Source organism: Erpetoichthys calabaricus, chromosome 17, assembly GCF_900747795.2.
Source record: "Erpetoichthys calabaricus chromosome 17, fErpCal1.3, whole genome shotgun sequence".
In the NCBI taxonomy this organism is placed as follows: domain Eukaryota; kingdom Metazoa; phylum Chordata; class Cladistia; order Polypteriformes; family Polypteridae; genus Erpetoichthys; species Erpetoichthys calabaricus.
This window is the reverse complement of record NC_041410.2, coordinates 49864020-49886339: the sequence shown is the minus strand read 5'-3', so window position 1 is coordinate 49886339 and position 22320 is coordinate 49864020. Positions and strand designations below refer to the sequence as shown.

At 37.4% G+C, this 22320-nt stretch overlaps 1 protein-coding gene across 3 annotated transcripts in view; it reads right to left on the bottom strand.

Annotated features, from left to right (window-relative positions):
• Positions 1 to 22320, bottom strand: part of hmg20a (high mobility group 20A) — an 84506-nt gene that overhangs the window by 35074 nt on the left and 27112 nt on the right. For all 3 annotated transcript variants that reach the window (XM_028823155.2, XM_028823158.2, XM_028823157.2), the window contains one exon: positions 6979 to 7016. In XM_028823155.2, the coding sequence (XP_028678988.1) occupies positions 6979 to 7016 (38 nt within the window). The remainder of the gene's footprint in view (positions 1 to 6978; positions 7017 to 22320) is intronic.

The window sequence follows — 22320 nt, the reverse complement described above, 5'->3', positions numbered from 1 at the left end:
GGGAGTAACCAAAACTGGATAAGACACCAGTTAATCACAGGACTTTTGTGCAGACACTTATTTTGATAGATTCTGTTGGTGACTTCACCACCACTGTTATTTTTTGTTTCTGTTACAATGCTCTATTAACATGTTAACGAAGACAGGAAATGCAGTTTTCAGTTAGAGTTAGTCAAACAATTAGGAGGTAACAATAATACACACATTCTTTTGAGTTGTGATATAACACTGACCGTTCACATCAGTCAATGGTATAAAATAAAAAATATAACTGTCAGGCAGAAATGGTATTTTTGTTGTCTAATTGTTTTTAAAATGATACAATACCCCTTTAATAGGTTTATCTTGCTCTTTGTTTTAATGAGAATAGAACAGTTGGTCTTCAATTGCTTTGTTTATGGATGAAGTAACTAATAAACAGCAACCTGTGGGAGAGTGAAACATGACAAAGTGGAGCTCTATAACCTCCAACAGCATGTGAATGCAGCATCACAGCAAATGTGTGTGTGTGTGTGTGTGTGTGTGTATGCTCAATGAGACAGACTATGTTAATTTGAGCTTTTGAATTTGAGCAAAAAGCTTTAAATATACATGACTATGAAATAATTTTAACTGCTTTACAGGCTTATGAGTTCAGGGGTCACAATGGTATTCCAGGGCAAGAGAGATGCTGGTGTTTAGGATTTAGAAAACAAAACTTGATACTTATTAAAAATAGCATTCAAATAAAAAATGTGAGGAAGGAGACAACAGATCTTGTGTAAAGACTGGGAAATGATGAAAAGACTATCACAATAATACACTAAGGTAAAAACAGCAGAAACTGGCTTCTAGTAGATGTGAGGTTCAAAATGACTAAGCTGGATACATACAACCTGGACACAACCAGTATATTTTAAGAGAGAACAGGTCAGCTTATTTAGTATAATCTTTTCTGAAAGCTACTTGAGCATTGTATGAGAGGTCATGTTGATGGAGATGAAATTATTATTATTTTTTTTTAATCACTTCAGTCATGCTGCCACCTTCTGGAAAGAATGGGTATACTGTAGCACTGTAGTGAATATACAAAATGCAGCTCTGCAAAAATAAAAATTAAACACAGCAGAAGGATTTCCTAACCTTATAAGGCTACACTACTATGACTTCACAAATGTTAAAACACAAATCTCTCAACTGAGAAAATTTGATTTAGTTCCTAACTCATAGGTGTACATATTTAATCTTGCTCTAACACTTATTTAAAAAAATTAAGATTTTTATAAAACCCTGTAAACATTTTGAATATAATCTGCACAACAGAAAAGAAAAAATGATTCAATCTATAAATTTAAGTGTAATTTTTTTTTTACAACACAAAAAAAATTTTGTAATGGTAAAAATTAATGTCATACAGAGCTCAGATATACTGTAGTAAAAAAATCAAAGCTTGATGCTGTATTTTCATACATATTCTTCAAAATGAATAATATGTTAAACTGTTGAATTTCTACTTGATGCTCAGGAAGTCCTATGATTAAAAGCAATCCCTATAGTTGTCAGTGGGTAACCCAACTCTGGAATGGGAATTTCAACTCCAAAACAGTTGTATTGCCACTTCATCATTTCATATAAATCTGCACCACCAACACAATATTTTGTGTACTTTAGATAGGTAGAGAGAACTTTGTCCCAAGGGAGCAATCTGGCTCTGTACAAGAAGGTCTTTAAATAAATAAATGCATACATAAATAGATAAATACATACACACACAAATTTAGTCTGCATAAATACCACAATGACTAAAATGAAAGAAAACCCAAAAAGCAAGAAAAAAGTCTGACTCTCCAGTACATTCAGATGCAGGTGTACTGCTGTTTGTATAAAGGAGCTCCAGTAACGTTTCTTGACACACTTGTGTTGAATGACTTTGGCACAAAGTCCTCAGCATTAGTGTTTCAGTTAGAGGATGTGCAACATTATTCATTCAGTCTCTCCTTCTCTACTATCTCTCCCTTTTAATTAGACTGTTGATTTAGTGGGCCACTCCTGAAGTGATGTTACCAGCCCAGCACACCACAGTGCAGAAAATTGCACTGACTGTAATAGAGACACATACAGTAGAAGGAAGACAGTCGCCTAAGACAAAAGAGCTTGCTCTGCCCTTTCTTAAATAGATCCTCTGTGTTTCAGGATCATTTCAAGCTGTCATTGATGTGGATCCCAAGTACCTGTAGGAATGCATCACATCAGCCATAGTGGCTTTTTGGAGTGGCAAAAATCAATAACCAGTTCCCTCCATTCTCCTTGCACCAAGAAACAGATAGACCAATGGACTAAAAGTAGGATCCATTGTAGTTTACTATGTAAAGGTGGAGTATGGACCACCAGAACAGTGAGTAATTGGAGCCTATAGGCTGAAATGGTTCTGAATGACTGCTTCCAAATCACAGACTGGGAAATGATGTGTGAGTCACATGGGGATGATACTGACAGACTCAGTCACTGCATCACAGACTATATTAACTTCTGGGTGGACACACTAAAAGATAGTGTATTACTTTCCAAACAACAAGCCCTGGATTACTAAGGAGCTAAACGGTGTCCAGAATGAGGAAAAAAAAAAAGGAATTTGAATCTGGTGGCAAAGAGGCTCTGAAGGACTAAGTATTGTCAGCCAACAAATTATTCTGCAGAAGTGTGGCAAGTAACGCTAGATGTGGGACGCTTTTGTACCAACAAAAATATACCTGTATATTGTCTCACTGGGATTAATTTTTTGTCAATGTGGTGTGTGTTCAGACATAGCATATGTCTGTGCATATTTGTATATTTAATGTGCTTCAATATTCAATCATTCTCTTTTCTTTCTTGTTAAGCTACACTACTATGCAAAAGTTTGGGCACCCTTGGTTAAAAATGTGTTACTGTGTGTAGGTAAGTGAGCAGAAGATGAACTGATCACCAAAATGAATAAAATTAAAGGGGAAACATTTCTTTAATATTTTAAGCAAGATTACATTTTTATTTCCATCATTCACAAGTACACAATACCAAAAAAAATAAAAAGGGCTTGAAGCAAAAGTGTGGGCACCTAACATGGTGAATACTTAGTAACACTCCCTTTATTTAGTATTAGAGCTGGTACATGCTTTTAGTAGCCAGCTACGAGTCTTTTAATTCTTACTTGGGGTATTTTTGCCCATTTTCCTTGCAAAAGGCTTCTAATTCTGCAAGATTCCTGTGCCATCTTGTATTCACTGCTCATTTGAGATCTATTTACAGATTTTTAATGATGTTTAGGTCAGGGGACTGTGAGGGCCATGGCAGATCCATCAGCTTGCGCCTCTTGAGGTATTCCATTGTAGATATAGAGGTGCGTTTCAGATTATTATGTAGGACCTATCCTCATTTTAACTTGCAACTTTATTACAGATGGTGTGATGTTTTCTTCCAGAATTTGCTAGTATTTATTGGAATCCATTCTTCCCTCTACCGATGACATATTCCCTGTGCCACTGGCTGCAACACAAGTCCAAAGCATGATCGATCCAAACCCATGTTTAATAGTTAGAGAGGCGTTCTTTTCCTGGAATTCTGTGCCCTCTTTTCTCAAAACATACCTTTGTACATTGTGGCCAAAAAGTTCTATTTTGACTTCATCAGTCCAAAGGACTGGTTTCCAAAATGCATCAGGCTTGTTTAGATGTTCATTTGCAAACTTCAGGCAGAGAATTTTGTGGCTAGGGTGCAGAAAAGTTTTTCTTTTGCTGACTCTACCATGAAGGTCATATTTGTTCAGGTGTTGCTACACAGTAGAACAGTGTACCACCACTCCACAGTCAGCTAAATGTTCCTGAAGGACCTGTGCATTCAAATGGGTCTTTTATCTGCCTTTCTAACAATCTGATCAGTTCTTTCAAAAAGTTTTATTGGTCTTCCAGACTTCAACTTGACCTCCACCATTCCTGATAACTGCCATTTCTTAACATTATGAACTTAGGAAACAGCTACTTTAAAATGCTTTGCTATCTTCTTGTAACCTTGTCCTGCTTTGAGAGCATCAATTATTTTTCAGAGTGCTAGGCAGCTGCTTAGAGGAGCCTATGGCTGGTTATTGTTGGGACAAAATTCAAGGAGACAGAGAATTTATACTGCATCACTTGGTGACATAGTCCAAATGAGTGAATTAAGGTCCAAGATCTTAGGATAGGTATCTTAAGACCTCAAATATCTTGGGCAAGAAACCTTTTCTGTTTTTCACTGTACAACTGTACAAAACAAGAACTATACACTAATATTGGATAAAATGCTGAAAAAAAATGAGTCATCTTTAACTGTATGCCTTTTGGTGAATAGGTTCATCTTCTGCTCACTTAACTATTCACAGCAACAGACATTTTAAGCAAGGTTGGCCAAACCTGTATGCCACTGTAAGTACACCACCTTTAAAACACTGCCTGCCAGCTACGAAAATTTTTTGTTCCATGTGCCAAGTATAAGTTAACTATTCCTAAGTTATAAATATTAGTTTTTATTTTTAATTTTGCTCAATAACAAAATACATTTAATCAGTATATTAAAAAAAATAATTTTTTAATGGTGTGACAGTCAATGTGTTAAACTATTTTAAGACTTTTTCCTATTTAAAATGAATAATTCACTTTTCAACAATCTTGCAAGGGTTTTAGATTAATCTTCAAAACAAAAAATTTATAACTGCACCTTGGTTGGTGTAATTTAATTAGCTTTTAAGCATTGCACCACCTGATTAACTGTTTTGTAATCAACAATTAACAGCCTATTACACCTATAACACAATCACACATGAACTGCTACTATGGAAAACAATCTAAAAATGTTTCTTCACATGTCTTCAATGACTTAATCCAATTTTAAGGTCATTACCTCTGAAGTATGTCTCCAAAGCAGAAGGCAATAACCAGTTGTGAACAGGACACCAGTCCAATGCAGAGCACTGTGAAGCACGCTGCCAGACTTAATAATACCAGGCTAAGATGGCCTTGTATGGAAGAAAGGAAAACATTTACAGTAACTAACTCATCATATACAGACACATTCTTTGAATGGGGTTTAAAGAAAAAAAGGAAAAAAGGGAAGGTAATCAAATCAAGTCTCCAAAAATATTTTCTAAATATACAATTAATACCTTTGTATACACACATACTTATCACATGATACACTCCACACTACATTCTATCAAAAATACTCAATAACAATAATTAGTACATCACTCTGAGTAATTTAATTGATTATGCATATATATGATGTATTACTATATTTTCAAAATCTGTATCTAGATTTGGCTGGTACACACAAAAGTATTTTAGGTAGTATTGGGAATATGAGACACAATATAAACTGTAGAATGATACCTTTGACAAAGAAAAGAGAAACTAAAAACAATGAAACAGATGTAGGCCTATAGAACCATACAGCTTAAAGGGTAAATGCTGTACATGACATTTGAATAACATGATAAAAGGGCAGAAGTACCAAACTGCTACTACTATTAATTTGTATTCATGTGTTAACATCTAAATGGTAATTTGTTTATAAAGTCAATCTCTTCCACTACCATTGGACATTTTTCTGAAGCAAACTACCTGAACACTGGTGAAGAGCCAGAAATAAACTCGGCAACAGATACAAACTTGTCCATGTATTACGTTGACGGTGATATTGATATACTCCAAGTTAAACCAACACCAAACGTGGCTACTTTTTTCTCTAATGTTTGAGTGCTTTGTCCTCTGTTGTTTTTGCTAAGGGGTGTGGGTGAATGTGTGTGCTTTGGGTTATAATTATGCTCAGCACAAGATAAAGGGACCTATTTTCATGGATTACGTGCCCAGTGCAAAATATACCCCTCACTCTGCCTAAAATGGATAAGGATGGCAGAGATACGGCACAAACTGACAGACGACATTAATATAACAGAAGAAGTTTATTTAATAATATAAATAAGTTGCAAGACAATTCAGCGGCTCTAAGTACAGAAAATACAAAAAAAAACATGCTCTGTTAGTTTTATAAGCTATAAAATGCTGTTACAGTGGGGTGAAGTAAGTAGCATCTTTTCTTTAGCTTCTTTCTTTTACATCAGAAGTTTTAGTGTCAGATAAGCATCGTGGTCTTTATCTATATCAGATGTCCATTCACTTTTAAAGCATTGCAGATCTCACAGTATTGCAAGGTAGTCTTGTAATTCAAATAAAGTTTCACTAACACTTGGTTGCTGGGTATTCCCCAACAAGTCTTTGTCCATGGCAGCTTCTTAATCTTCCATATTACGAAGCAGGAAGAACTTTCATCTTCAATACTGAATGAAGAGACTGAAGCAGCTCAGTGCTATCAGTCCTGAAAAATGAATCATTAGCTGTACACTCTGACACACTGTTAGTGCAGAGCTAAATGTTTGGAAAGGTAACTCACTCCAGAGCTGCTTAAAAATGAGTGCTAACTTTAAAAATACCATTGCCTAAATGAAAAGTATACAATGCATGAAATCAATGTAATATTAGTCATGAATATGGCTTTCCATTCTCAAAAATGACAAACCTATCAAGGGTCATAGCACTTAGGAGAAATACACAAAATTTAATAATGTTACACAATGTTTTTAAATAAGATAATTCTCCAAAAGGTATAACAAAACATTGCTAATGATGGACCATGAAAATATTTCTCAACAGAGCAAAGTTGTATAAGTATTTTTCCCGTAGTTAATTATATGTTGAATCAAATAAATGTACACAGTAGTCCAAAAATGGAAGGACTTGATTATCATACAGAAACGGTTACCTGCAGTATCTTTCATAATCAGTCAGAAGTTAATTTTGGTGAATAAAGTAAACATTTTAATACAAACTATTAAAAACAATATCTTAGGCTAAAAAAAGATTTTTTATTACTGCATTATTATTTATCTAATTTTATAAAACCAGTAATTTAGATTTCAGAGAAATTTGAGATTACCTCATGAAGAGACTCGCTGGTAGGTTGACGTCCGATCTCTGTAAAAACAACAAAAAACAGTTGCATGAAAAAATGTAATCCTTAACTCTATTGTATGTTGTAAAAATTTTATGGCCGATTCAGATCTCATCCTTTTGGAAATAGTTGAAGTCATTATTTTTAAGTGATGATTGTCTAATATGTACAAACCTGTTCCACATAATAAAAATTTGTAATTCACCAAATTAAAAAACCATAAAGGGATACCCTGTTCATGCAAGATAAGCAAAGTAGGGTACAGATAGTCTTATAAAGAAGGAAGAGCAAACATTAATCAAAGCAGACTTGAAATGTGATGATTTAGTAATTCATATTTGTCAAATTTCATATTTGTGCTGTAGCGGATTGGCTTCTTCCGATGGTGTGCAATGTCACTCCTTTCATGAGACTCAGATTACAGCACTCCCCGAGTGCCTTGTCTGTTGTCTCAATGTATGCTCCAACCACGGTGAGTGATGTCTTGGCGAGGGAGACATTTTATTGTTAGCTTCGCTCGATGGTTGATGGGTGCCCACGAGGTGACATTCCTCTGGTCATGGGTGACTTCAATGCAGCCACTGGCACTGAACTTGCATGAACAGCTATGAGGATTGTCTCGGTCCCCATGGGTCTGGTGATTGTGGAGAAAGTGGCTCCATGTTCCTTGACTTTGCAAAACGTCAGGGGCTGCGAATCGCTAGATCCTGGTTCCAGCGCCCAGAACCACATCGTTGGACTTGGTACTCCAATACTGGTGGTGCGGCGAAGGAGATTGATCACATCCTCGTGGGAAGACGCTGGAGGCTCTTAAAAAACTGCAGGGTCTACAGAAGTGCCCAGTTTGTGAATTCTGACCACAGACTTGTTATTAATACTCTCAAGATCCAGCTTAGGTCCGGTAAGTTACCACCTACTAGGAAAATGAGCCTGGACTTGGCCAGACTCTAAGATCAGGCTGTTTCTAATGAGTTTGCACTCCGTTTGTGTGACGAACTTGCAGATTTGGGTACGACTGCCAATCCTAATGTGATGTGGGAGACCTTCCGTGACAAGACCCTGAAGGTTGCTGAGGGCTGTGTTGGTGTTACCAGTGTTCCCAGAAGGAGGTGTTTCATCTAGCAGGGCACCCTGGATATCATCGAGAGGAGTCGCAGCATACAGCTCAATGGAAACTCTGGTCTGTATCTGGAACTGAGAAGGATGGCTGCGAGGGCTCTGAGTGCAGATAAGGAGGCGTTTGTTAGAGGAATATGTGAGCAAGTGACACACCATCTGTGGTCTAGTAACCTACGTCCTGCTTACAGAGGAATCGAAGCATTAGGCACATCCAAATCTGCTCCTCGGAAAGTCACAGACAGGGCGGCTGATGGAATGGTCCTTACGGATGACACTGCAGTTATGACCCGCTGGGCTGGCTACTTTGATCAGTTGTTCAAAGCTGATCCTCTGGCAAGGACGTTGGATATCTCTGGGTCCACGGTTCTTGAGGCTGATCCTCCAATTAGCTGTGAACCACCCAATCTCACTGAGATTGCACAGGTGGTGAACCAGCTGAGGGGAGGAAAGGCTGCAGGGATCTGTGGTATCTGGGGTGAACTTCTCCAGGCTGGTGGTAAGGCTGTCCTCCTGGCATTGCAAGCAGTCTTTGCTTCCATTTGGAGGTACTGGCATCATCCCAACTGGAAAACGGGACGTATTGTCCCTATCTGGAAAGGGAAGGGTGATTGCCTGGATTGCAGCAACTACAGGGGGATAACACTACTCTCTGTGTCGGGTAAGGTCCTTGCTAGGGTCGTCCTCAATAACTTGATAACGTGATAACTTGCTCACCTACCAGCGGCCGGAACAGTCTGGTTTTACGCCTAAGAAGTCTACCATCAACCGCATCCTGGCACTGAGGGTTCTCATGGAGCGCAAATGCGAATATTGGCAGAGTCTCTTTGCAGCCTTTGTCAATTTTCGCAAAGCGTTTGATCTAGCTGCCATGTGGGACATCCTGAGGATTTGCGGGATCCCCTCGAGGTTGCTGGATATCACAGTGGAGGCAGGACCTCTGCATTTTTCCCAGTTGATTCTGGGGTTCGTCAGGGGTGTGTTCTTGTTCCTACTCTGTTCAATGCTTGTATGGACTGGGCGTTGGGCAAGGTCGTGGGGTCGAGCGGCTGTGGGTCATCTGTTGGTGAAGAAAGATTCATGGATCTTGACTTTGCTGATGATGCTGTGATCTTCGTGGAGTCAATGGAGGCTCTGATTGGGGCGCTCGAGAGACTGAGTGAGGAGTCCGAGTGTCTGGGCTTGCGAGTGTCCTGGATAAAAACCAAGATCCAGGCCTTTAATGACCTCTTGGGCACAGCCATCAGCAGTGTCTGTTTGCGGAGAGATTCCCGAATGAGGCACATTACCTACATTGTGAGGGAGCGTCAGTTACGGCACTACGGCCATGTGGCTCGTTTCCACAAGGGTGATCTGGCTCGTAAGATCCTCATTGTTGGGCACCTAAGTGGCTGGACCAGGCCAAGGGGTCGCCCACGTAACACCTGGCTGCGACAGATACAGGGTCATTTCCGGAGGGTGGGACTGGACCGCGTGTCTGCCTTGGGGGTTGCAAACCGGGATCTTGAGTTGTTTCGTCGTGTAGTGGGTGCAGCAATGCACTGTACCAGTGAAGGCTCCCCAACTAGACTTGTCTTGTCAATAAGTTTACAACTTGGGTTTACCTGTAAGCTCTATATTTTCTTAACCGGTTGAAAACCATTTTCATTTTTCAATTAGAAATTACTCTTAATTAGTAGATATGGCATCACAAATGTGAGAAGATCTGTTAATATTCCCTGATCCTAAGGTTTTTGTTTTCATTTTCTCATTATTTTGCTTTGCTCCTTACATTTAAGCTTAAAACGAACAAATGTAAATTTTATACATGTGCTAGGATGTTTGTGTATTTACTGCTCCGAGTTGTGATGCTTTAGCTCACACAAACATTTCTGGAAGGGACTTGTTTTATAATGTTTTATTAAATATACACGTGTTTTGAAAGTTGTTAGATTTCACACATTGTTAATGTAACACAGGCAAATGCAGATTTTTTTTTTTTTTTTTTTTTTTAAAGAGACATTTTGGACATTGTTGTTATCCAGCATTGGTCACACTACACATATATAAAAATATTTTCTTGGGCATCACTAAAAATTAGATGGGGTAAGAAAAGTATTCCTTTAAATATAAACTTCACTGACAACAACAAAGTTGTTCTATTATGCACTGTTGTCTGACAACTATAAAATGTATTTTTTTTTAGTGGTTAATGCATGAATAAATGAATCCGTGCACAGATATATATCCTTAGAGATGTGTGGATTAATTAAATTGAATTTAATTTATTTGTATATATCTGCACATAATACAGTATGTATTATCTGAACATTATTATAGTGATACAACTACGAGTGTATATGCAATAGGCTTATCCAGCATCCTTTTCACTTTTTTATTTTTAAATGCTTTACCAATTTGATTTGTAAATATTACGATTTCTGAAAGACTTTATTAGACTTGATAGTTTACAGGAATGTTTAAATTTGCATATTTAGACTTCTACTTGTCATGAGACCAATAATAACAATAGCAGATTCCAAAGACAAATGCAAAAAAAGCAGAAAGGAAAATAAGCTAAGACAGGCAGTATGCTTGAAAATGAGACCAGTGACTGTCACAAAAGTAGTAGTATTTGAATGCATTTTACTCATAACATTGGAAAATTTTAATGGCTTTTAAAAAACTGTACTTGTTCATAATAAAAAGTTTTGGGGCCAACAGATCCAGCTATTACTTTTGCAGCTGTCTGCTTCTAAAACTTAACTAACTGCAACACATTCAGCAAGTGAAGTTACATGTCTAGTATGACAGCTTTTATCACAGCCTTTACAGGGCTATCAACATGTTATACATAAAGGGTGTGATTTTAAAAAGTAAAAAAATTATTACAGCTGTGTAAAAGCAAATATCTCTGATTTGTAAAGATGTGTTAATATGCAAAGATTTCTCAAACATAGACAAAGAAAATCCATTTCATTCATTTAGTCCAATAAAATTCCCAGTCAACAGCGCTGCCTGGGAAAGCTTATTTGCAGAAAAAGTGACTGATTCACTCCACAGCTTGAGGGACATGTGCGGGGGCTCTTTCGAGAGCAAAAATGTAAGTTACTTTTTTGAAAAATTAACCGTCAAGCTGAAAAATGCTACAGTTATCATGCATTTATTGACAAACTCTCTTATCAAGTGATCACTACAATTTATGTCTCAGAAAGCCAATCCCCTGCTCTTTTGAAAGCTGACAGACTGGCCATGTTAAAAAAAAACAAAAAAAAAAACAGACTAGATAATGACCTGCACCTCACCTTAATAAGAAAACAGACCTTCAAATAGGGACAAATACTTAACTGCAAGTTCTCACAGTGTAAGTGCTCTATCAAGCAATCACTGCATTATATAGAGACAAATGTGTAACCACTTGATAGCAAAACTTGTATTTTCCACTACATTGGTGCCCCATAATATTGGTTGGGCCCTCGTTGACAAATCTGAAATCCAAAAACATACTTACTGATACTTTTGCAAGAAGCAATGACATACCTGTGTAAACTTATATTTTAGACTGAAATACAGAGTATATAACAGCTAATGCAACAAAAAAGAATGAAGTCTTGCTCTGGCAACAATTAGTATTCATAAGATAAACAAGAACCTTCTTTTAACTACACATTACACATTGTACAATGTGTAAACATTAAATACACATTTAAAATACTAGTATTTAACCACCACCCGAGATAATGTATATAATGTTATCAAGGCAGTTTTGGGGAAAGAAAAAACACTAACTTAAATAAATACCAAAATTCAAATAGATTTGTTTACTGGGATGTCCACATGTGCTGAAAGCAAAACAGAACAAAACTATACACTCTTTTTAACCATGGAGAATGTTCAGCTTTCTCACACCTGCCAAAGCATGCAGGCATGTTACCTATACTTTGGCTTTGAACACAAAATTTTAAGCACATCATACAAAAAAAAAATGGGGGGGAGGTGGAGAAAGAGAGCAAGCTATATCTAATCCTTTTAATCCTTATAATTATAACTACTAACGTAACAATAAGCTTCATGGCAATAAATCCTGGGAAAATTGGAAATTTAGGCCAAAGCTGTCTCACTTTCAGTTAGGACTACAAACTGACATCAAAAATTCAGAATCAATGTCTCCATAACCGGAACAGTTAACTTTGTGAGCTGGAATATTAAAGGCCTGAATCACGAATTAAAGAGAAAGAAAGTATTCTCTCACTGAACAGGTCTAAACACTAAAATAGTATTTTTACAGGAGATCCATTTATTAAGCAAGGATCAGTTCCGGCTGCAAAAAGACTGGACTGGCCAAATATTCCATTCCAGCTTTACAAAGAAAACTAGAGGCGTGGGAATTCTTATACATAGAATGGTCTCATTTGTAGTATCAGATGCAAAATCTGATCCTGAAGGGAGATATGTGATTGTCATGGGTAATTTATTTAATAAAGTGAATTTGATAAATGTTTATGCACCCAATGTGGATGACAGGGAATTCATGCAAAATATATTTGCATATATTCCCAATGTGAACACTCATAAAATTATAATGGCTGGGGACTTTGTGTTTTAAATCCAGACTTAGACAGAATTCATCCCCAATGTGAAAGGAGACCTAACACTGCAAAGACAATTACATAGTTTGTAACTGATCACAACTTATCAGACCCCTGGAGATTTCTAAACCTAAACTCAAGAGCAAATTCCTTCTACTCACCAGTGGATCATTGCTACTCAAGAACTATTTCTTTGTAAATAATTTCTTGCCTACAATTAAATCTTGCAAGTACGATGCTATTGTTATTTCCGACCATGCCCCTTTGATCTTGGAGCTAAAATCATTATGCCCCACATACTCATCTCGCAGATGGCTTCTTAACCCACTTTTATTAGCAGACGAGAACTGTACAGAATTTATATCCAAACAAATCAGTTTTTTTTCTAGAGACAAATACATCCTCAGAGGTCTCTGCAGGAATACTCTGGGAAACCCTGAAGGCCTTCTTAAGAGGACAGATTATTTCATATCTTTCCCACAGAAATAAATTGGAAACCAAGAAGGGATCAGAGCTAATCAACGAAATCACTAGAATAGACCAAGAATATGCCAGGTGTCCAAGTGAGGCTCTTCATAGGAAAAGGCAGGCTCTGCATTCAGAACTCAACCTCCTGACAACCAAAGAAACAGAACAACTCATTTTTAAATCAAGACATCATTACTATGAACATGGAGAGAAAGCTAATAAGATCTTAGCTCAACAAATCCACAAGCAAGAAGTTCGCAATGCAATCCCAGCAATCACCAACACAAACGGAGGCAAAATCATTGACATAAAAATATAATGCACATATTTACAGACTACTATAAACCCTTATATTCTACTAAGTTTAAAGAAGACAAGACACAATCTAATGCATTTCTGGATGCACTACAGATACCACAAATAGATACTCTCAGTGCAGAGTAATTGGATAAACCTCTGACGCTATCGGAATTACTAGACGCTATAAAGTGACTTCAGAGTGGAAAGGCAGCAGGCCCCAATGGCTACCCTGCTGAATTTTATAAGAAATTCTCCACTCAGCTAACTCCTTTCTTATTAGCAACATTTACAGAAGCTAGAGAAAGTAAAATTCTACCACAAACTTTTCGCCACGCATTAATCACTGTCTTTCCTAAACAAAATAAGGACTTATTACAATGTGCATCATACAGACCGATTTCATTTGTGAATAATGATGTTAAGATACTCCCCAAAGTCCTAGCTAGAAGGATGGAGAAAGTGCTGCCTTCGGTAATATCACAAGATCAAACTGGATTTATTAAAGGCCGACACTTAGCTTCCAATCTTCAACGCCTGTTTAATGTAATACAGTATATTCACCTGCAAAGTCAAACACCCCAGAGATATTATCGTTGGATGCAGAAAAAGCATTTGATATGATTGAATGGAACAACCTTTTCACTACACTGGAGAAATTTGGGTTTGGCCCAAACATTTGTGCATGGATCAAACTACTGCATACCATTCCAGAAGCTTCAGTTCGTATTAACAACATTAATTCAGACTACTTTAAACTAGAATGCGGTACCAGACAAGGATGCCCCTTGTCATCACTACTTTTTGCAGTCGCAATTGAGCCACTGGCAATTCACTGTAGAAATGCTTATGAGATAAAGGGGATTATCAGAGAAGGACTTGAACAGAAAATTTCTCTATATGCAGATGATATAGTACTGTATATATCAGATCCACAAAATACTGTGCCTGCAGTCCTAACAGCACTTACAAAATTTCTGGTCTCAGAATTATTTTGACTAAAAGTGTGCTCTTTCCAGTGAATTCTCAAGCACACAGTATTAGATTGGACAACTTCACTTTAATCATCGCAGGTCAGTTTAAATACCTAGGGGTAAACATCACAAGTAGACATTAAGCTCTCTATCAACAAAATTTCACTGTCTGTATGGAAAAAATTAAGCAAGACTTGCATAGATGGTCAACCCTTCATCTCGCTTTAGCTGGAAGAATTAACATTGTCAAGATGAATATTCTTCCTAAGCTTCTCTTTTTATTTCCAAACATTCCAATATACATCAATAAATCATTTTTTAAGAAATTAGATTCAACCATAACCTCATTTACTTGGAATTCAAAACATCCACGTATCCAAAGAGCGACCCTACAAAGACCTAAAGCAGATGGTGGCATGGCTCTAACTTTCAATTTTATTACTGGGCAGCAAATATACAAGATATAAAAACCTGGACTTTGACAGAAATAGATGAACAGACAGGCTTGGTTCGCAATAGAAATAAAATCCTGCAGACTTCTTTATATTCTTTGCTTTGTACCCCAATAAATGCAAGTTATCACCAATATACTAACAACCTGATTGTGTTTCACTTACTAAGAATATGGAACCAATGTAGGAAGCATTTTAAGATAAAGAAGCTTTCATCTGTGGCACCTTTGCACGAGAAACACCTTTTCCACCCTCTCAAACATATGCAGTTTTTAATGTCTGGAAAACATTTCGGACTAAATCACTTAGAGATCTGTACATAGACAACGTCTTTGCACCCTACAAACAATTACATTCCAAATTTAACTTTCCAGCAACACATTTCTTTCACTACCTTCAATCAGAAAGTTTGTTAAACAGAACCTGCCCAATTTTCCTCACCTCCCACCTACCTCTATGTTGGAAAAAATATTGCTCAGTTTCGAGGACTCAGACAGCATTTATGCAATATATAAAACCATTTTACAGTCCCTCCCTTTCAAAGATCCAAGAGGACAGTGGGAAAAGGGTCTCTCCCTCGATATCTCAGAAAAGGAGTGGAAGGTAGCAATGCAGAGAATCTGCTGGAGCTTCATATGCGCAAAGTTATATATCGAGCACATCTGTCTCACTTAAAATTGTCCAAAATGTTTCCAGGGAAAGATCCAACCTGCGAACGTTGCAATCAAGTTCCAGCCTCACTAGGCCACATGTTCTAGACCTGATCCAAATTAACATCATTCTGGACCAAAATCTTTAAATCCCTATCAGACAGCCTTGGTGTCACAATCCCTCCTAACACATTAACAGCTGTGTTTGGTGTACTCTCAGATGGACTTAAAGTGGAAGACAAACAAACTAATTGCCTTTAATATACTATTGGCACATAGACTTATCTTTCTCAACTGGAAGAATCCTAACTCTCCTATTCTACGTCAGTTGGTAACTGATGTTATATACTATTTGAAACTGGAAAAAATCAAATTCTCACTTCGAGGATCTGTGCAGAACTTTTTCAAAACCTGGCAGGATCTAATCAATAACATTTTAGAATAAGCTTTTAAAGCACTGAGGAAGCAGATTCTCTCCCCTTTTTCTTCTTCTCCATTTATCTTTATTCACTTATTAATTCATCTATTTATTTATTTTTACTAGCTTTAAGTTCTACTCTGCTGGCTTAGCTCTCTTTCTCAGGGGTGGGGTTGATTTGTTTTCGATCTTATTTTTGTAAAAATTAATTTATTTTTATGGAATGTTGTGGGATTTCAATAAAATAAAAAAAAATAAAATTGGATGACATTTGTTGTTGAACTTTTAAGTCAATGCTATACAATACATCAACACAATTATGGGATATAATTATGACATACTGAACTTTTTAACTAGTGCATTACTGCTCTCATTAACATAAGCAGGAGACCACCGTAATAACAAAAAAAGTTATATTCAACGCTCAAAACTTCAACCTATTAGTTCAATAAGTAATAAAAATGTGTTTTTCTCAGACACATGGGTCAAAAAGAATAACTACTACATTACATACACAGTGCAGTCTCATCTAGCACAGATAACAATAAAACATATCTGATAATGCTTAATGAGGCTAGAAAACATATTGATCTTCAGAAATGTTCAAGATCCTTTATGTTCATAGGTCTAAACTTATGTAATATCTTCTTTATTTTCAATTGGTTATATATCCAGAAACTGCAAACTCCATTGATAAATATGTTATGTTGTTTCAAAGGAGCAGTTTATTTCTTTTACATACAGTATGTATCTCCACCTGGGGCACTCAACTCCAGTCTGGGAGGTCTGCATTGGCTGCAGATTTTCAATCCAACCAGTGCTTTCATTCTTCCAAGACAAATCTTTATCACATTGTAGATTTTTTTCACGGCTGAAAAATTATCTATGTTTTGTGGTCAGGAACAGATTTGTAACTCTTGTTCCTTCTATTCTCTCTCTCATTTACTTCAAAACATTGTATTAAAACAACGGAGATCTGGTTGTTCCTTTGTCATTTGCACTTCATTATTAACTGATGGCTGATTAAAAAAGGCAACAATTAAATCCTTAATGCAGCTGTCTACAACTAAGATAGGCAGTTAAGAGTTCTGAACTATAACAAAAAAGTTCATTAAAACTATGCCCACAATATATTTTACTTTAGAAGTAAATAAATGGGTTCTAATTAAACACATGCATCCACTGTGGACCTCCGAGACCCTGATCTACACTATGAATTCATTTTCTGAAAAGATATATAGCAGCAGATTGTACCTGTATCACAAACCAGATTATCCCCTTTTTTACTTGGCCAATTACCTTCTCACTCTTCCACCTATCCCTTATGTCTGCTTTATTTCACCAACTTCAGAAAACAAATCCCTAAACCATAATTTGTTCTTTTCAATGTTTATATTGTCTTCCAACTATAACCTGATTTATGAAGATCAGAAACAAATTATTTACTTATTTAAGCTTTTGTTTTCCCCATTGTGACAGATGACAGGCAGGTTTATTCACTGCTACAAATGTTAAATCCAGCTTAGTAAAAAAAAAAAAAAAAAAAAAAAAAAACTAGTATCAGTTAAATTTTTTTATGAGTAAAAAACAACAGAATACAGAAAGTATGCCTATAGTGGAGTCAGGCACAGAGAAGGTCAGCTGCTGAGAGAGCGTCTCGACTGCTGCAGAGCCTGCATCGGTGAAGCAGGTGAGACGCTAATGAAACAGAGGCACAGGGCTTATTGGTTTTTAAAGACTGCTTCCTTCATTGTGTTTTAACCTCAGTTTTAAAGGATTGTTTTAAGGATCCCATGGGATACCCCTTGCAAACTGTTTTAGACGCTGCATTCAGCAATTCACATCCGCAACAAACATGCCTCTTCTTACATGGTCCTGCCGCGCCCACCCTCGTTCTCAAAGCATACACACCGCCTGGTCATGTTCCCGCTCGCAAGAGCAACTCACGGAGACCCGCCCACCAACTCTAAGACCATGGCATGTAAAACAGTTTGCGATGGTGGTGTGTGCGTCATAACCGAAAAGAATAATGAAAAGTCAACGTGGCTCAGTGGTGCATGTGGACTCCTAGCACAGACGAAAGCGACTTACGGGATGGTCGGCGAGTTGTTGCGTCCGGGCACATGAACAGGCAGTGGGAATGCCTAGAGAGCGAGGGTGGACGCGGGCCAGGAAATAAGGAGTGTTGGTGGGAGGGGAAACATTTTCCGTGTTCCTGCAGGACCATCTAAGAAGACGCATGTTTGTCGTGGATGCGGTGGACGAGGGCCGGGGAATAAAGAGTGTTGGTGGGCGGGGAAACGTTTTCCTTGTTCCTGCTGGACCATCTAAGAAGACGCATGTTCGTCGCGGATGCAAATTGCTGCATGTAGCGTGTAAAACAGTTTGCGATGTTGCACGTGGTCGTGCATCGTAACCGAAAAGTCAACGTGGCTCAGAGCTGCATGTGGACTGTAGCACAGACAAACAGAAATGACGGTGTGTTTTCCGAGGCTTCGCGTCCGAGTTGGTGGGCGTGGCTCTGAGTTTTCATCGTATCCAATGGTCTTACAGTTGGTGGGCGTGGCTCCTTCCTGCGTGCTTTCATGGGTGTGGGCGTGGCTCCTTCCTGCGTGCTTTCATGGGTGTCTTGCCCGCTCTGGCGGCGGCTTAGAGAATTATATATATATATATATATATATATAGATGCATACATGACAAACTTAAATTTGAACTTGCTGGGTACTGAATATTGATTTTATACCCATGTAACTTGTGGATTTACCGTTCAGTTTGTTGCTAACCTTCCTATATCTCTCAGCCATGTGGAAAATTAACTTTATTTAAATAAACACGTCTAGTATCTTTTTACTACCTCGTAGGCATATAGAATTAAACATGAATGTTATTAGTAATATGGACTTAAAAATATGTATAAAATTGCTATAGGCTCGCTTACTGGCAAACAAAATGTTCATTTAAAGAGCTAATGCCAAGTTAAAATACAATATGGAACAAAGAAATCTCAAACATGCTAAACAATAAGATTCCAGTTATCTAGTAGGAGACAAATAGCACACAGTTAATGCTCTCTATATCAAGCAAAGCAAAGTATTAATTCATCACTGCCATGACCCAACATTCCTATGAATAACTGCTTGGAATTTACTGTTAATTCAGCAGCCCTACACTTGAGTTCTCAACTTATAAGAATACCAAATTTCTGAGCATAGATGAAGTTTGGCTGTTTACATCAGATCAAAATATTCTGGTTTTCTTTCCTTTCCAACATTTTTTTTTTTTTTTTGAGGATAATTCACTACTCTGAATTTATGTTATTTTTTTTCAAGTGTGGCAAAATTCCAGTACACACACGGTTACAATGTGATGTTGCTCAACATGAACATAAATAAATTTACCTATAGACGTCTTTAGCCTTTGTGGAGAGCAGCCCGGACACAGACAGGCAGACACCGATGGTTCAAAACCACACACGTTTATTGTACATTTTTATTTACAATGTCCCAAAGCACACAACTCCGTGCCCCTGCACCACACACCCTCAGTCCAGGCCTCTTTCTCTCTTGCCTTTCTTCACCGCCTCCACTCCTCTCCTCCGAGCTACGTCCACTTCCACCAGACTCCAGCTGACGAATGGAGGGAGGCAGCCTCTTATATGTCCACTCGGACATGCTCCTTGTGACTCCAGATGAGCATCCTGTGGCACTTCCTGGTGTGGCGGAAGTGCCGCACGAGCACTTGGAAGCACAACGGGTGTCCCTGGTTTTCCTTCCGTCAGCACCTCCGGGTGTGGCGGAAATGCTGACGTCCAGGGCTTTTCAGGCATCTGGGCTCCCCTGGCGGGGACCACAGGCCCCTATAGGGTTGAGCTTCCATGCTCTGTTCCTGTGGTCCCCATACCAACCAGGGCAGTTGCCCTCTCATGGTCCGGAGGAGGCGTCTGCTCGCCACACCTTGAATAATAAGCAGGTATTAAACTGTTCTCCCTCACAATAAGAATAGGTGTTAAACATTGTAAACATGTAAATCATCCTAACTATTTTGGAGTGACAGTGGAATTGCAATGCAAAAGTATATAGCACAGTGTTTTGCTGATTTCATAAGAGAAAAACGTATAATAATGCCTTTAATCTCTTTCTCCATCAAGCTGCTTCTGTCAAATATATAATCAAACTGCAATACTACTACGTTGAAGGAAAAAAACACGATAGACCACATCCTGAACAAGATATCAAGATAATATTGAATCATGGGGTCCCAGGCAATTACTTCCCAGTGATTATTGCCAATGTTTCCAGTGTCCCAATGGACACAGAAGGTCTACTGTTGGAGTCATGAAAGGTTGGTATCTTTAGTTCTTATCTCTAATGAGAAAACTGTAATGATGACACTCAATACTTACTGCTCAGTATTTTAGGTATGTCTTATGAAAAAAGTAATAATAAACAACAAAAAAAACCCCAACATGAAACAGATACCAAGGTCAAGTTATTTTTAAGATGAGTTGAAATGTAAGTAATCAATGTAGACCTCAGTTTTAACGTTTGCAGTGCACCATGCAAAGCAACTATAAAAAAAAAAAAAAGAAAAAAAGAATACTACTACATTTATATAGCGCTTTTCCAATGTCTCTGTTATATGCCATTTGGTATGGGATTTGTAAAAGCAGTGTCAATGCATGCGATGTGCTATCTATTAGAATGAAAAATTCAATGATTTTATTACAAAAAAATGTTTTTGATACGCCATCTTTTGGAATAAAAGAGGCATAGCAACAAGAAAGACACACAGACAGATGTATCCATTTATTAAAGTAGATTCAACAACATAATGCAAAATTAGTGGAATTACTATGAAACTGCAAGTGATATCAGTAAGAAACCAGTGCTTTCTACATTCCCAATAGGGCCAACATAAGGCCGATTTTATTTGTAATAAAAGGCTTTGCCATGGGTGCTTAGAAAGCTTGCCATTATTGATAAAAAGGCTGCTAACAATAAACTCATTCACACTTGTGGATTACCACAGAATTTATCAGTAAATTTTAGACTTGGGCAAACATGTAATCAAACATAGGTCACAAATTCTAAGAAGGCAACTTTCCAGGTTGACACTAAATTGGCAACAATTTCCATACTTGCTGTACGTGCAAAGCAAGCCACAAAAGAGACTCCATTGATAATGAAAGAAAAACTTACTTGACTGTTAAACAGACCTTAGTTATTATAGTTTAGCTTTTTGGAAAGTGTCCTGAAATTAGACACATATTTAAACAGGAAATGTACTTTCTATCCAAGTCACAAATAAAACTGTTAAGTTTATTTACCACCAGATACAATTGTGTGCATCATTCATGGACAGTTATCCCAACTGAAAGAAGAGTAGCATTCCAGCAAGTGTGAAGCAACAGTAAAACTGGGAGTGAAGTTTGAGTAATGATTGGTATACCTACAATTAAATTTTGCTTAATGCAGCTATTGAGCTATTGGAACACTAAAATTCTGTTAATACTCATCTTTACATCACTGCACAAATGAAACTTCGGATTTAATTACATTATACAATATAATAAATAAATAAAAAAAATATTAATGAACTTAGCACTTAACCATTACTACTCATTATTACTTCTTTTTGACAAAGAAAATAAAAAACCTCCTTTTGCAAAATGTTTAGGGTCTGCTTATCTCTGACAAGAGGTTTACGTGTTAAAATTATCAGTCGTGAAATTGCCAGGTCACCCTATTACATTGGGATGAGTGAATTCTAGTACATTACGGAGTTTGTTATTACAGATTAACTGTGCAAAAGTGGTGCTAGTGTACTGCTCTCAGGACTGCAAGTGGATTTGATCCCTATTTCTATTATTCTGGACCTGCTCCCTTGTTTGGTTTTTAGGTAGATTTTATATCCACAATTCTAAATTGTTTTCTTGCTTTTATATTTATTTTTTATTCTGGATTTGTAACTTTACATTGCTCATAATTCTGGATTTGTAAGTTTACATTGCTCCCTTGCTAGTTCTTTCATTAGGTTTTACTTGGTATTTGTAATTTTTCACCAGGACTTATCTAAGAACCCTATTATAAACACCTCCTGTCACAAACTACGGTTCTGTGATATTAGCTGATACAACTTTGCTCTTTGGAACCGTCAACCCCATCCCCTACTAGATTACATTGTGCTCCTGTAAGTGGAGATACAAAACCATTTAATTTTGCTGCTTTTAGACAGAGGAAATATGGCTTTCTGTGGCAAAAAAAAAAAAATCACCTCTAATCTTTATAGATTTAGTTGTGTGGAGTCCACTTCTGAAATTTAAATGTTCCTACCACAAACTACTGACATGAGATATCGGACTTGGTGAAAAAACACTGTTTTGAA